This window comes from Centroberyx affinis, unplaced genomic scaffold (genome assembly GCF_046629955.1).
Source record: "Centroberyx affinis isolate AG114_WGS23_722 - 3 ecotype Tasmania unplaced genomic scaffold, CSIRO-AGI_Caff_v1 ptg002453l_1, whole genome shotgun sequence".
Lineage (NCBI taxonomy): Eukaryota > Metazoa > Chordata > Actinopteri > Beryciformes > Berycidae > Centroberyx > Centroberyx affinis.
In genome coordinates, this window is record NW_027280690.1 from 60,795 (window position 1) to 77,500 (window position 16,706).

Here is a 16,706-nt window from a genome sequence, read left to right on the forward strand (position 1 = left end):
CAAGGCATTAACACATCTGACAATCCTCACACACTGATTTTTTTTCTTTCTTTCTTCATTTGACAAAAACACATAACAAATGGAAGTGAAGGAAAAAATGTCAAGGATAACACCACATTTCTTAGACTGATTTCCATTGGGTTCCTGCACCTGCACACACACACACACACACACATGCAGCACGCACACATATACACAAGCAAGCGTACACACATGCACAGACATATGGCCTACACATAAAGATACGCACAAACAAACACCTCATGTCATTGAGTACCAGCAGTATAGAGTTACAGTTGTCAATCTGAATTCTTGGAAAGATAACCGACCCCAAATTACTGGAACAGCAGAACTGGTAATGAGCAAAGTCATTGTCCTGTGAAGTGATATGAGCTTTTAATATGGATTGATTGTCTTTCCATCTTATCAACAACAATGGATACAGGCTAGATAGAGTATCATAACTGATAAACTGAGGGCTTCAGATGAACATTATGTGGGCCTGTTGAATACATGTTAAATAAAGAATATACTCATGATATTATGTGTAGCACAGAGTAGTTTGTTGGTGGATGTTGCTATGGTAATCCTGTCACGGGCAGCATTCCAGTAATAGATTGATTTGGGTCTGGTTATTGTATATACTAGACCCACAGAAGGAAGGACCAGAGGAAATCTCTCTCTCTCTCTCTCTCTCTCTCTGTGTGCATGTGTGTGTGCATGCGTGTGCTGCCGTGCATGTCTATCTTTCTTTTATCAATCTGTAAGCCTGGTATCGATCGGCCAAATGATATTTCCTCTAATGTGCCGAGGAGGGGAGAGACAGCTTTCACTTAGCCTCCAAGCTCTTAGGAGAACATCTATCAACATTTCCAGGCATGGGGAAGGGGTTGGAGGGTGGGTGGGTGGGTGGGTGTGCATGTGTGTGTGTGTGTGTGTGTGTGTGTGTGTGTGTGTGTGGTTTCAATCACATACAGAACACACACCCACACACGATCATACACACACAGAACACACGCGCAAAATAAACACAGCGAGAATCATCTAAAATAGCAACAGCATAAAGCAGCCAACACACCTAACCGAAGCTCAAACATGTTGTTGTTTGCACTGCGGGCGGCGAAAGCTAACACACGCAACCCAGAGAGCTGCTATAGCCGGAGCACTAGGCTGTGTGCTTTGAGGAAAACAGCCAGGAGAGGACAACCTCATCCCCGGCGCCAGGACTCAGGGTCTGGTGTGTGTACGCAACAATCTGTCCGGTGTTTTGCTTTGCTTTGTTTTGTTTCCTTCTTTAATGGAGCGGGTACAGCAGGAGCACGGCCACAGCCTGAATGCTTCACACTCTCCGAGTCCCGGGATGCTGTGATGTATTGTGACGATAATGTCTTCCCCTGTGTTTTTCCACCCGCTAGCTCGCTTTGCTCTCTCCTGGCCTCGCATAGGACTAGAGATTTACTGAGCCACCATTTAGCTCTCAGCGGGGAGAGAGAGGAGGGGGGGGGGGCTCAGTCGCTCCTCTTCTCTTATCTCTCTTAACAAAAGCCTCTGATGAAGACAACAAGCTTTCTCCCTCTCTCGCTCTCTGTCTCTCTCTCTCTCTCTCTCTCGTTTGTCTCTTGCTCTCCTCTGTGTTTGACAGTCAGAGTGCTAGTTGAACACGGCAGCTCTGACACCGTTTCACATCTTTAGTTCTTTGTTGTGTGCGCTTTCACGTGTGTGTGTGTGTGTCTGCATGCTTGCGTGTGCGACTGGGTATGGTCCTGGTAGTGCTGCTTGTGCGTCTGCATTTGCCTGCCTGTGTGTGTGCTTGTGTGCATACTTGCATGTGTGTGCATGAGTGCCTGCTTGTGTGTGTGTGTGTGTGTGTGCTTAAACGTGTGTGTGTGTGCATGCGCTCCATTTCTCAGCTTTCTCAGCAGTTATTTCTCTGTTGTTTGAGGCCACGAGTGTCTCTGTGGAATAATAACTGTTTCTGTAATCAGACAACTTGTAAGCAATTAACTGTCTTTTATACAATACTATTATTCTCCCCAGCTTTGTAATTATCTTTAGGGGTATTACACACACACATACACGCACGTGCACGGACCCGCACGCTTACATCCACATGCACAAAGTACATTAAAGCCTGTGCGCAGCTGTCTAGTTTTCATTTCTGGCTTATTGTTCCCAACTAGAAGCATAACAGAAGTGGTTCTTAGCTTGTAATGTGGAGGAAATGGGTGCACAGCCTCTCTAATTACCCTTCACCCACTGACACTAATTTACATACAAACACAATCGCACTCCAATCAAAACCGTCATTATCTCCGGATTCCGTCCTGTAGGGCATGATATTCTGGCTGTTATAATTCATACAAGTTCTGTGTCTCGGCATCCCGGCTCGGTCGTTAGGGTAACTGAGAAGCACAAATAGGGATGTTTCCCGTGATTTGATTTCTCTGTGCCTTGTTTGAGAATATAACCCAAGAACGTCTAAATTTCGGAGGCTAAGTAAAGGGTAAGTAAAAGGAACATAACACAGGGGTGATAATTGGGTTGCTTTACCGCAACGCTCTGAGTTTATTTTGTGTATTGTGAGTGTCTGTGTGTGTACGTGTGTGTGTGTGTGTGTGTGTATGTGTGTGTGTGTGTGTGTGTGGGGGGGGGGGGGGGCTACATTCATGAAGTTATCCCCAGTTATACATGAGCTCATGTGACCTATAATCAGCCCCAACATCATTCTTCTGTGAACTATTCTCAGCAATCGCACAGCTGTGTGTCTGTGTTGTTGTGAGTGAATACATTATTTTCTTTGAAACTACTTTGATGCATCGAATACATATGTACTCAAACACACAACACACACACACACACACACACTCACGCACACCCTAAAGAAACTCTATTGTAAGACCATTACAATGTGAATGAGGGGCACCCCAGCCCTATTGAGGTGAGAGTAAATTGACTTCCACTGTGTGTGTGTGTGTGTGTGTGTGTGTGTGAGTGTGTGTGTGTGTGTGCTTGTGTCAGTACAAATAGGTTAGCGAGATTGATGAACTAGTGTGGGGGGAAAAGAAACAACTAATCAAGTTAGAAACATAGCATGATTGGCGTTCCTGTGCTTGGTTTGATTGGCACTCTGAGGAAGTAATGGGGCTGGTGTGTGTGTGTGTGTGTGTGTGTGCGCCAGTTGTACACATTAGGTCTAAATGAAGCAACACTAATGGAAACTATGCACATTATTTGAAACCTTCTCAGCTTTCTGAAACACAATGGTTAGACTTAACCAAGGATTAGTTGGTCAGAACTAAAGATAGGGGTGTGTGAGTGGCAGAGAGTGTGTGTGTGTGTGTGAGAGAGAGAGAGGAAGAGAGAGAGAGAGAGAGAGAGAGAGAGGGGGGGGGGGGGGGTAGGAGTGAATAGTAGCTTAATTATTTTGAATGTCAGAATATAGGCTACAGAAACAATGTCTTCTCACCCATTCCATCCATAATTATTCAATCTAATACAAAAATGGATTAGCAGTCTGTAGGCTATAATATTCAAAATCAAGTATTCATTCTTTTCCTGTTTTTTTTATTTTATTTTATTTTATTTTATTTTATTTTTTACCCTAAAGCACTACAAGTAGTGCAGAGAGCGGGAGAGATCAGCAAGGCGCGCCACATTAACTTGCACCGGTGCGTATCCGGGTGTGACATCCTGCATCCGACTAACACCAACTAACGGGCCGTGAGCTTTTACCGGGACCGTGATCACTGATGCCCGAGAAAAAGGCTGTTTGTGTCAATCACCCCCCCCCCCCCCCCCCACCCACCCACCCACACACACACACACACACACCCCTAAACTCCCCCGCCCCCTTCCCCCTCTATCTCTCTCTCTCTCTCTCTCCCTCCCTCGGTCGCCTCCACTTGTGTAGGCGCTCTTAAACCGGAGCATTTACGCACGGCAGTCAGTCGTTAACAGACAGCCCGATATCGGTGCTTCTCCGTCCACTCGCTGCCTAATCTCCACCTTAAAGAGCAGAGACAGAGAGGGACGAGGAGGCATAGAAAAGGGGAGAGGAGAGGAGACGGGAGTAAGAGAAAGAGAAGAATGGTGAATGGGGGGAGGAGAGCGGATCATTCCGGCTGGCCGCCTCTGCTGCTCTAGTGGTGGGTAGCGAGAGGGGAGATGGCACAACGCTTCAGCATCCAAAACACACCGGAGTGGTGCGCCAGCGAGACAGGAGCCCCAGACCCGCCCGACGCAGCTTCACACTCGCCGCTCTCCCGTCACTCTGTCTTCCCACGCGGCAGCGCCTCCGCCCCGGCAAGAGGTAAGTGGGCGAGTCGGTTGCTTCTTCATCACAGTGAACTCCCGCTGCAGAAAACGGGATCGCCAACTCTCAGCGCTTAGATTAATGTCATCCTCTGCTACTTTGAGTTAATCTTTCAGCCTGTTACCGAGCAATTGAGAGGAGATATTTATGCTGCGGATTGTTTCTTCTTCTATCTACATCTGATTAAGGGGTTTTGCAGCACACGCATCTGGCACAATATCAGATTTATCCCTTTAGTCGAATTTTCAGTTTTTTCGCGTTTTACTCCTAATAATATGACTGCACTGACCTTAATGGTTAATCTAATGTATATTGGATGGTTAGATACAAATACCAATGTACTTTAATTTATAAATTATGTCTGCCTATACCGTCCAATAATTGTTACAATTATAAAACAAACCACTAATTAAATTACAAAGATTGCAAAGACTATTGATTTTCAAGTATGCTACAGCTTCCTTTTTCAATTCAAATTCAAATTTTTATAAAAACTTGATTGTCCTCTTGATTGTTTATGTAGCCTAATAGGCCTACAAAATGCATGAAACACACATTGTGATACTTTGAGTTTCTTGCATGCATACTTCATTATATTGGATTAGGGTTATTAAAACGACAGGCGAAAACTTTCATCAGAGGACGAACAGTTTTCTTGTGTGTGTTCAATTCCAGCGCCCTCCCGTGGCCCCTTTTAGTGACACAAACACACACAGTAACAGGTTAAATAAACCAACACTCATCATTAAGACGAGGGTTCTTATAGGACTCTAGTATGGAATATACATCCACATACAGTGGAGGCACTCCCCTTTAGTTTCCCATCCTCACAATTGTACATTTTAATTATTAAATATAAAACACCGGTTTGAATTAACCATCTCTCTCTCTGGCTGTGTGTGTACGCTGCGCTCCTGTCTCCTGCATTCATTAGAGTGCAATCAAACTCTTAACTCTGCAGGAAGTAATTAAAAAATTCAGGCAACTCATGATCCCAACATTATTGTACATGACACAGGCCTTTGTGTTCATGAAAGGTAGAAGTAATTACATGCTACTTTCACCTGCACTCGAATTGCTATAGAGAAAATGTTTATCTCAATTGTCATTAAATATTCCTTCCCTCCTCTTTTTTTTTTTCATTTCCTGGAATTGTATTTGAGGAAAACGATTGGGGTCCCTCCCCTATGACCTTCTCCTATCATGTGTTCTCAGATGAAGGCTAGGAGTGAGGAAAGAAGGAAGAGGAAAGTGAGGAAAGACTATTGATATTCAACCAGACAGAAAGAGAGAAAGGAGGGGGGGGGGGGGGGGTAAAAAGATAGAGAGAGGGGGAGAGTGAGACGTAGAGAGAAAAGAGAGCGAGATGCTGTGGGATCTTTTCTTCTCCCTGGCTCCCGGCACATACATTAAGATGCTAATCCTAGTCTTTTTTGTCTCTTTCTATAATTCATTGCATTTTGTTCCTCTCTATGCTCTTTTTTTCTCTGTCTCTCTTATTCTTGTACTTTCGCTCGCTTGCTCCCTTCCCTGCACCCTGTCAGGGGCTCCCCTCAGATTAGTGCTCCCAGCAAAAGGATTCCAACTCCAATTTTGTGGTAATTCAGACGATTAGGTGCAGGAATAAGGACAGAAGTGCACAGAGTTGTGCACAATTAGAGCAATTCTCTGTAGAGCTTTATAGGACTGATTAGGCGAGCTCCTATCCGCCTCCCCACACTGCCGTATTAACACAGAACCAGCTGTTGTTTATTTGTGAGGATTGGGTTTTTGCGTTGTGTTTGTGTTTTTAAGAGTGATGTCATTTTGTGTGTGTTTGTGTGTGTTGCGTGCGTGTGTGTGTAGGGGTTGGATAAGCCCCGAGGATGCAGGTTGTTTTCAATCAGCTCTGTAGTTACCAGCTGTGCCCTCACTTTCCCTAGGGTGGCACAACCTAGGTACACACACACACACAGACACACACACACAGGGCTGATGCATACTATTCAACCTTGCCCAACGAATTCACTCTTTTCTCCTTGTCTCCTATCTCTGCAGACATTAATCATCAGTTGCTCCGTCTCTGTGTGTGAATCCTCCGTGAGGATCGGGAAGGAGAGAATCTACACCGTCTATTCTCAAGACAGAGGACCCCTGTTCCCCCACATCAGGCACAGCTCCCTCCTCCACCTGCCATGGTGACATGACACACCCCTGAGCGGCTTTGGTCCTTTTTCACACACACACACACACACACACACACACACACACACACATACACAGACACACACACACACAAGATACACACTCTCCATACACACTCTCCTGGGCTCCTTAAACCCCCCAAAAACTGGCACACGCACTCCCTCGGGCTCCAGCAACCCAAACAGACACACACATACACACGAGCCTCTGTCTGCTATACATAACACACCCCCGGTTCACGATGACGGTGGCCGTGCGAATCCGCCGCCACCTGCGCAGGCTGCTCCTCCTGCTGGCCTCCTGCTGTCTCCTCTCCCTCCTCCTCTCTGCCTACTTCCTCTTCACCAACTCCTCCCCTTCCATGCAGCTCGGCCAGTCCCCGGAGCCCGCCTGCTCCCAGCCCCTGCCCCTGTCCCCGTACCGCCCGCTGCCGTACCCCTACCCCCCCAACCCGCCGCACACGCACGTCCACACGGACCCCGTGGCGCTGGTGCTGGTGGAGTCCCAGTACTCCCAGCTGGGCCAGGACATCGTGGCGATCTTGGAGTCGGCGCGCTTCCAGTTCCGCATGGAGATCGCCCCGGGGAAGGGCGACCTGCCGCCGCTGACCGAGAAGGGCCGCGGGCGGTACTCGCTCATCATCTACGAGAACCTGCTGAAGTACGCCCACGCCGACACGTGGAACCGGCAGCTGTTGCACCAGTACTGCAGCGAGTACCGCGTGGGCATCATAGGCTTCTACCGCTCCAACGAGAACTCCCCGCCGCTCCTCAAACTCCGAGGCCTGCCGCTGGTGCTGCGGACCAACCAGGCGCTGCGGGACTGCTGCGTGGCGTCCAGCTCTCCCCTCCTACACCTGACCAAGCCCGGCATGGAGCGAGGGGCCTTGCCCGGGGAGGACTGGACCTCCTTCTCCTCCAACCACTCCACCTACCAGGCCGTGCTGCAGGCGCGGGCCAGGGAGGGAGCCCCTGGGGCCGGCAGCGGGGACAATCCGGCCCCCGGGTTCAGCCTCGGCCTCCAAGCCACGGTGGTGCAGGACCTGGGGCTCTACGACGGGGTGAGGAGGGTGCTGTTCGGACAGGGACTGGGCTACTGGCTCCACAGACTCATCCTGGTGGACGCCATCGCCTACCTCACAGAGAGGAAGCTGTCCCTGGGTCTCGACCGCCACATCATGGTGGATATAGACGACATTTTCGTGGGGAAGGAAGGGACCCGCATGAACGCCAAGGATGTTAAGGTACGGAAGGGTGGAGGGCGTGCGATAGTGTGTGTCAGAGAGGAAGATAGAGTGAGAGAGACAAGGTAAAGAGAGAATTCAGGCAGGGTCAAGGATGTTGGATTCGATTTTTCATGCTGCTGTCAACTTCTGGAAACAGTAATGGATGCTCGTGCGGCAGTGACACTAAGGAATGTTTACTTAAGGAATTAATTTGCTACATTGCAAGATTTTAGCAAGAGAGTGCTGCAGAGGATTGTAGCCTGGGCAGCGGGTGCAGCGAGGGGATATTTGGGAAAAGCTTATGCGTGTGCGTATGTGTGCGTATGTGTGTATGCTGTCTGTGTGTGTGCGTTGTGTACCAAGTGCGTATTGTGCAAAGTGTGTGTGTTGGGGTACAGCGAGAGGGTATTTAGCTCAAATGGAGGTTTAGCCAGAAGTAAAGAGGCCATTTAAGGGAACAAAGAAGGGGAGTGAAAGAGAGAAAGAGGAGGGGGGGGGAGAGAGAAAGAGAGGTAGTGAATGAGCCGGTGAAAAGATGAATGGCACTTATTCCTCTTTTCCCACGTTCCTCCTCTTAGGGAGACTAAAGGAGAGTCAGCCATGCAGCCCGCCTCTCAAGACGGCTATTGTTTCGACACGCACGCATGCTTGAGCACACACACACATACACACACACAGACACACACACAGATGTGCACCTGCACACGTAGACACATGCACAAATACACACACATGCATGCAAACACTGATTTATAGGGAAAGCTAATATTTTGAATAAGAGAAAAATTCTCTCAGGTTTCCTGGTGTGTCGCTTGATAAAACAGTCTCTTCTGCACAAGGAATTTTGTTTGAAATCTGTGATCACATTCGCCTGCTGTTTCTTTGCCCAGGGCAAATCAAACTGTTTGGTGAGTTTAGAGTGTGTGTGTGTGCGTGTGTGTGTGCGACTGAGACAGGTGAGATTTATGCTGTGCTGCGGTGATGTGCATGAGACGAGACCAGGGGCATCTGCCTGTCTCACTGCAGCCACACTGTCACAGAATGTACATGGTAGGGAGGTGTGTGTCTGTGTGTGTGTTTGTGTGCATGTGTGTGTGTGTTAGTGTGTGGGTGTTTGTGAATCACTTCTTTAGATTAGAATGTCACTTCCCGTCAATGGCTGACACCTGTCCCGTCATGCACAGAAAAAAATGAGCCACCTGTCCGGGGTTGAAAGTGAGAGAGGAGAGAGGAGAGGAGAGGAATGGGGATTGAGAAAACAGGAGTGCAGTGGGTGGTGAAGTGGAGAGGAATTCCACCCTTGAATATAAAAGATGCTTGGATCCAAAGAGGAGAAAAAGTGTGCGTACTCACAAACGCACGCGCACACACACACACACACACACACACACACACATACACACACACATACACACACGCTCGCAAAACGCACACAAGCGTTCTCTAGTTGGAGTTTTCATTTTAAGTCTGCCTGACTTTTCAGCTTTGTAGCATAAATATACATGAGGATGAGCCAGTGCCATAACAGAAGGATAGGGAGATGGGGGATGGAGGGAGAGGTAGAGAGAGAGATGGAGAGATAGAGACAGGGGTAGAAAAAGAGAGAGAGTCAGAGAGAGATACCATTTGAAAACCCAAACACTCCTGTCGCGTCCATGTGCAATTCCTCTGTTCTCCGTCTGCCTCTCCCTTCAGCAGAGTTGGCAATCACAGAGAGAGGGAACGGAGGAAGAAGGAAGGCAAGGAGATGGAGATGGAGGGAGGAAGGGAGGGGCAGGTGGAATATGGCGCCTAGGGGAAGAGTTAGCAGCTAACTGAGCAGTGTCAGAGAAACAAAACGCTGGAGGGAAATGAGGAAGCGGAGGAGAGGAGGAGGAAGACGAATTTGGTAATTTGTTGCATCACTCCCCACAGAGATGGAGAGCTTCAGGTAGATTTGTCATGGTAGAGCTTGAACAAGGTGTTAGGTGATGAGTGTGTGTGCACATATGCACCATGTACAGTATACACACATGCATACAGTCACATCAACTGTTTCAGTGTACCATATCTCCCCTTCATGTCTCATTTTCTCTGTCGTGATGCCAGGGCTTTTTGATAAGTCAACACTGATTAATTCATGGTTGAATTTTGTTTGATTAGCAGATCTTGCCGTTTATTCCAAGATGGGCTGATAAATGGAATTCTTTCCTCCCAACCATATCAAGACATCTCTACGTATAGTGCAGAAAATATTATTTTAGCATTGCAAAAGTTCAGAACAGATTGTTTTTGTAATACGCAAATCCCAATCGCGAGACATCGCAGCGCACAAATGCATCACAAAGTCTGGTAATTATGAATCGCGTGCAAACTACATGAAAATGTAAATCCCTCCTCATCCCTCGTCCTACAAACACAGCTTATGTGTAACGCAGCATCGGAGCATCGAGCGGCTCCTGTTATTGACCAATTAGTAGGACAAGGCATCTGCAGCCCCAATGTTAGAAATCCCTTTCTACCTCTGTAAAGCCAACATCCAATCGCCTGCTCTCCCAGAGAGAGAGAGAGACAGAGCGAGAGATGGAGTGAGGGAGACAGAGAGAGAGAGGCCAATTAAAATGCCACCCTCCTTCTCTCTGCACTCTTCATTAGTCTCACCCCACGAGTTCATCTGGTGACAAACAATACCTACACCCCCCCCCCCCCCCCGACTCCACACACGCACACACACACACACACACACACAGCTGTATTTCCTCTATTAAAATGATTCACAGGGAGGCACCCCGTGGATGACATTTCTCAAAATGAGGGATGATGCCAGTCAAAAACTCCCATCAATGAGACGCGTATGTGTGTGTCTGTGCGTATGTATTTCATTCATGCATGCAGGTTTCCATCGTTCTTTCCCTCTCTCCCTGGAAGGGGTCGTCAGGCAGGTGTCTGATTCTGGTCTTCAGATCTCTCTTTATCACCTCTCCCCCCCCCCCCCCGCATTCCTCTGCTCACCTTCTTCCTCACCCTCTCCTTACTGGAGCCATTGATCACCATCTACAGCCGATTTGTATTCCTCCCTCAGCCTCTCTCTCACTCTTTTCTCTCTCTCGTCCTCTCCGAGCTACGATTCTCTGCAGTGGCACCACATGCTCCCAAGTGAAGAGCACACACACACACACACACACACACAGACACACGCACACACACACATGCCAACATACATACATGAACCCAGAAGCACATGCACTCCCATTGCACATAGAGCCGGATCAACTAAACATCACTTTGTTTTGACAATAACCTAAAATTAAAATCTTAATGTGTATCTTTTCTCTGTGTAAATTTGGCCCAAATCTTAAAGTTTAATACTTATTTGAAGAATAAAGTGGGCAACATTTCCACTCATGGTTTATTAAGTAGAGAGATTTTACCCATTTTTCATTACAGTAGACAAAGCCTCTGGGAAACTTTGTGGCTTAGTAGTCAGTAATTTATTGTACAGTCCTACTTAAAGTTAATCTTTAGACCTAATTAAGTATGAGGCATACTTGCCATTTTAGTCAATGGAACTGAGCTGATTCCATATCCGTTTATTACTTCGCCAAATATTATTACAGAAGCAATGAAGAAAAGACAAACAGTAGAACTGGCAAAAAAAGATTTCAAAACCAATTTTTTTGGCCTACAGTCACATTAGGCAAGCTATTAAACTACTTTTGTTTCATCAACACAAAAATGTTGTCTCTCTTTTTTTGCACAGCTGATGTGAGAAAATTGAAATGGCTCCAACCTCATTTGCTATTGCTATTGCTAAATTAGAGACAGAATTTGAGAAAGCTGCATGCGCTACTCTCTTAGTGCATGGTAATCGCTGGCACCCTTCTAAAAATATGTTAGGTCTTAATGTTTTTAAAATGACATAAAGTTGCAGGTGGGGAAGGGGGGAAAAAGAGATTTAGAGGAAGACAGAGGAGGATGTTTTCTTCCTTCCAGCATGTTGCTTCCTGACATCTGCTCTCATTTACCCCCTGATCTGGACAAGTGCATTTATACAAGGCAGCCCCGCAGGGAACTACTAGTTTTACACCATATTTAAAAAAAACAAAAACAATAAAGCATTCCTCAAATATTTCAGGGGTTTGCAATTGTGAGAAATTGTGAGAAAGACTGGAAGCCCAATGTTTACAAGTCACTGCAATTTTATTGTAATGAAGAGTATAATTAAATCAATTGTCAACACGCAAATCATCTCAGCAACTTTTTATTTGAGGCACAATTTTTTGCCAATGCTCTCACTTTTACTCCAAATTAACTCTGAGAACATGGCTGTGTGCCATGCATTTTTTCAGAAAATCAAGCAGGTTTTTTTTTTGGTCACAGTAATCACTGAAACTCAAAATCCTTGAGGGGCTGCCAAGTAGAATTTAGTGTAGGTGTAGCGATGCCAAAGCAATCACAAGTGCCTTGAATCTGTGAAGGGAAGTGGATGGTTTGGTACAACGCTGGGATGGAAAAAGCTACACGGACTTGAAGCTTGACAAGGAAGGATGGAGGCGAGACGGGGAAGGAAACAGAGAAAGCAAAAAAAAAGGAAGATTGGCATTTGCTGGTAAAGTGCTCTTCCTGCTCATCAAATAGAAATGCCTGACCCAGTTAAAGTCGTTGGTCTACGCATCGCATGCACACATGCACAAATAAGCACATTCATGTAGACGCATCGAGAAGTCTGACCTGCTTTTTCACGAAAATGAAACCCTCTAAAATCGATCTAGTTTCTTGTGTGAAAAGCTCTACATCTGTCTGCACATAAATTCCCACTCACAAATAGATTCTTTTGCAATTATCTTTATTATTTTATTAGATCGCTACCACGAGCGCAAAGGCTGGGGAATTCTCTCCCGGCTGAGGGAAAAGAAATGGAGAAAAGGCGAGAATGACAGAATGGGGATATAGTGGAGTGGTGGTGGGGAGAAAAGGGTTTGTGTAAGGCAGTGAATGCCAGCTGTCCAGATGCCTGTCTCCCATGTGTTTGAACCCCAACATCTAGCTGGCACCTCATCTGACGCTCACCACACACACACACACACACACACACACACACAGATAGAGAGAGAGAGACATACTGGCATTGCTTCTGACACTAGCAGTGTTAGGCAGCTGTAGGATTGGGCAGAGAAAGGAGGGCTATCGCTAACCACTAATCCCCGTGTGTGTTTACCTTCATCACCAGGATTGTCAAGATCTCTCACATGCTACATAGTCCCACCTCCTGCTAATCCAAATCCCCCTCCTTTCTCTTAGAGTATCTCTTATGCCCCGTTTTATAACCGTCCCCAGCTCTGAGCTCCGGTATCCAGCGGACAGATTGGCACCGTATTGCTCAAAGCCTTCCATTCTCCCAGATCTGCTAGCGGTACCTTGAGAAAAACAGCAGGAGAGGACTTCATTGTCCCAGACAGCCAGGATAAGGGTTTTGTCATACGCTCAGTGTTTCTGCCCACAAGAAGCGCACTCCTTTTCTTCGCCGGGCATGGATCTTCTACCAAGAGATGAAGGCTTTCTGTTTCTGAGAAAAACACTCAAGGTAGTAGTTAAATCCTGAGCCTGTTCTTTCAGCGCCTACTAATAAGGAATCAATCTAATGATCAGTCATTTGTGCCTGTAGTTGAAAAACAGGTCAAAGGCCAACTAATTGGCATGTGGTATAGAGGCTCACTGAGGCATCACAAGCAGGTGCGGCTGTTTTGGTTTGCGCTACGGCTGTTAGGTAGCAGAATACAAACGGGGGGCTGAAACGAATATACTACTGCATGTTTGCGCACACACACACTCACTCACACACACACACACACACACTCACTCACTCACGTTAATAATGCATTTGGTCCAGGCACACTGGGGAATGTGTATTGAGTTAGAATGCAAAGCACTCAGCTACAAACTTAATTTTAAGTCTTTGTGTCTACACATTTGTGGTTGTGGATGTGTGTGCGTGTGTGGTTGTGGATGTGTGTGTGTGCGTGTGTGTGTGAATTTAAGATGTAAAGCATGTCATAACGGAGGAGACAGGGGATCAGATTAGGGAGCTGTGCACATCTGTCAACATGCAGTCATCTTCAACACCATTAGATTAAACCTAATGAAGATGCTCTGTGTTTATATATTTGTGTGTGTGTGGGTCCGTGTGTGTGTGTGTGAGTGACAGAGAGAGAGAGAGAGAGAGAGAGAGAGAGAGTGACTGGCTGGCACTGCCAATGAATCCTGACTCTGGCATCAGCTGCTCAGGTCTCATAAATCAGGAAGGGTTCCTCACTCTGTGCTGTGGGATCGATTAAAACCAGCAAAGATTGTTAATAGAGATGTGGTGTGTGGAGACCGAACCGACTGAAAGATATACGGCCAGATATGAGGTTGAAAAATAAACAAAGAGGGTTGAGGGAACGAACAGTGGGGGGAAGTGGGAGAGAAAGCGGGAGAGAAAAAAGAGCAAGAGGAGAGAGGTAGAGGGAGAAAGAGAAAGAGCGATCTTTTCCTCCACGCTGCTTCAGCCTTCCTTTCAAATTAGAACAGGCCCCGTCTCCTGAGAATGTGACATTTTCACGGAGCGGGCGAGGGGAGAGATGGAGGTAGGGTGGAGGGGGGGGGGGTGAAAGATGGATAGGGTGGGGGTTGCAGGTTCTTAGAACGGGCGGGTGGAAGAAAAGAGGGAGAAGCAGAGGTGATGGAGGAGGTGGTGGCAAGGACGGAGGGAGAGAGCGAGAGAGAGAAGAGAGAGGGAGGGAGGGGAGCATGTTCTTACTTGCTAGAAGAGTGTTAGGGATGGATGGAGAGAGTGATGAGAAGGGAGGAGTGTGTGTGGGGGTTATTAGTCCACCCTCCAGAGGCTACTAATGCACTGACCTTCATTAACTTGCATTACTGTCTGTGTGTGTGCATGTGCACCGGCGTGTGTGCGCTCCCTTTAGTTAACACTCATTACAGAGCCTTTGTTTAAAGGCCAGTAAACTAATGAAGTCATTAAATAAGTGGAGAACATCCTGATTCGGGATCGGAACTGGAGACGGAGGTGGCTTTAAGAACAGGCGCAGCGTGGAGAACGCTAAGAGATATTCAGAACAGCAACAACAACAGGCAAAATGCATTTTTTATGAGGTTCTCTAGTTGGACGTGTGTGTGTGTGTGTGTACACTGTTACAGTAGTCAGGAGGAATAGCATCGCCATCGTCAAGTTGCAGGATAAACACTGATGAGTACACACACACACACATACACACGCACACACACACACACACACACACACACGGTACATGCACACACACAGCCATCATGACAGTCCCTCAGAGGGAGCAGAGGTAGTCTAAATATACAGTAGAGAGACATAAGACTTGAATCAGACATATCAGATGTTTATCTCTACAACTGCTGGCTAGGGAGCGATGAACTTGATCTGTCTGTCTGTATGGTTGAAGGGGTTGAATATGATTCTAACTTTGTTGTTCTTTCTCTATCTATCTATCTATCTATCTATCTATCTATCTATCTATCTATCTATCTATGACTGCAGACTCTCCTTGACACTCAGAAACAGCTGCGTTCTCAGATCTCCAACTTTACCTTCAACCTGGGCTTCTCTGGGAAGTTCTACCATACAGGTGTGTGTTGTTTGTGTGTATTACCTAGAGAAGCTGTTTCATTCATTCATTCATTCATTCATTCATTCATTCATTCATTCATTCATTCATTCATTCATTCATTCTTTCAAGTGGGCTCAGGACAAAATAGATACATTTGTCAAAAAGGCACAGTTTATGGCTTTTTTCATAAGATAGTTTGCCCTCATGAAATAATGAGGCATGCTCGTCTTTTAAATTGTGCATGTGAAGTTATTTTTGAAATTCCATTCGGCATCACTCAAGACACTAAAATATTAATGGGGCTAAACATCCCCACTGATATCTGGTCTTTTAATGAACTAAGATGATATTAGGTTTTTTTGATGGAAACTTTCAAAATGTAAAGTTTTATTGTATCCATGTGCTCCATTGATTAATTTATCAGTGGTCATTTAAATCCCATACCAATCAGTTAACTTGATATGAAATGGGCTTTAGCATGCATTTTGATTATAATTATTATAATTAAATGTTGTCTTAGAAGTGTATCTTATTTTCATTTTTAAGTCTAAATAAGAGTTAATTTTGAAACAGGTTTTAATGAGAAATTACATGCTTTATTTGCAGTTAGAAACATGGGGGCTTACAGTACAAGTAGGTGTAGAAAATGTGAACCAATTATTTTTTTAATGATAATTTCTGTTATGCATCTGAACATTATTGTCAGTTTAAGTAGCTGTCAAGCAGCCGTTGCTTGGGGAATACTCAATTCTGATTAAGTGGAAGGGTGTTGATTAATTTCAGCAACGACTTTGACAGATTAGTCGTATCAATAAATAAATGCTCTGTCAAAATGTAAGCATTCCATAGCCATTATCATCAGCTGGCACCATTTAAAGCAACAGGTGGTTGCCAAGCAGTTTCCAAAATCTTTTTCTTGTTGCACAGAGGCTACGATACTGAAAGTCAACAGTAAGAAAAGCGCAAATAATACGAAAAGATGAATTAACAATGTGGTCTTAGCAGGACAATACTTAAGTTAACCTGAAACCTGTTGCTGTAGCTTATACTATGCACTACCATGTGTAGGTTTTGTACCATAACAACTATTATCATCACAGTTTCCATCTTATATATGCGATGGTTTATCATATTCATCAGAAAAGACTCATCTTTCCCCAGGGTTTTACCCCACCTTTCTCTGTCTCTAGATCGTGAGTTACATTTATTTGTGGGCTGTGGCAGAACTGTTGTGCTTGGTAAGCTCTATTGTGCTTGCCCTGACAGATTTTATTGCAAATCTAGTTTAAGCGAAAACTGTCTAAATCTTTAGCAAGAGGAAAAAAGAAATCCTAGACTGGGAAAAATAGGAGGTTGAAAATAATTATCTATA

The 16,706-nt window shown here is 45.7% G+C and overlaps 1 protein-coding gene across 1 annotated transcript in view; it reads left to right on the forward strand.

Annotated features, from left to right (window-relative positions):
* Nucleotides 1-3,965: 3,965 nt before the first annotated feature.
* The window catches only part of ndst3 (N-deacetylase/N-sulfotransferase (heparan glucosaminyl) 3), a 39,057-nt gene continuing 26,316 nt past the window's right edge, over nucleotides 3,966-16,706 (forward strand). The window contains 3 exon segments of the mRNA XM_071533891.1: nucleotides 3,966-4,309; nucleotides 6,350-7,739; nucleotides 15,265-15,352. Of these exon segments, the coding sequence (XP_071389992.1) occupies nucleotides 6,738-7,739; nucleotides 15,265-15,352 (1,090 nt within the window). The 5' untranslated portion in view covers nucleotides 3,966-4,309; nucleotides 6,350-6,737.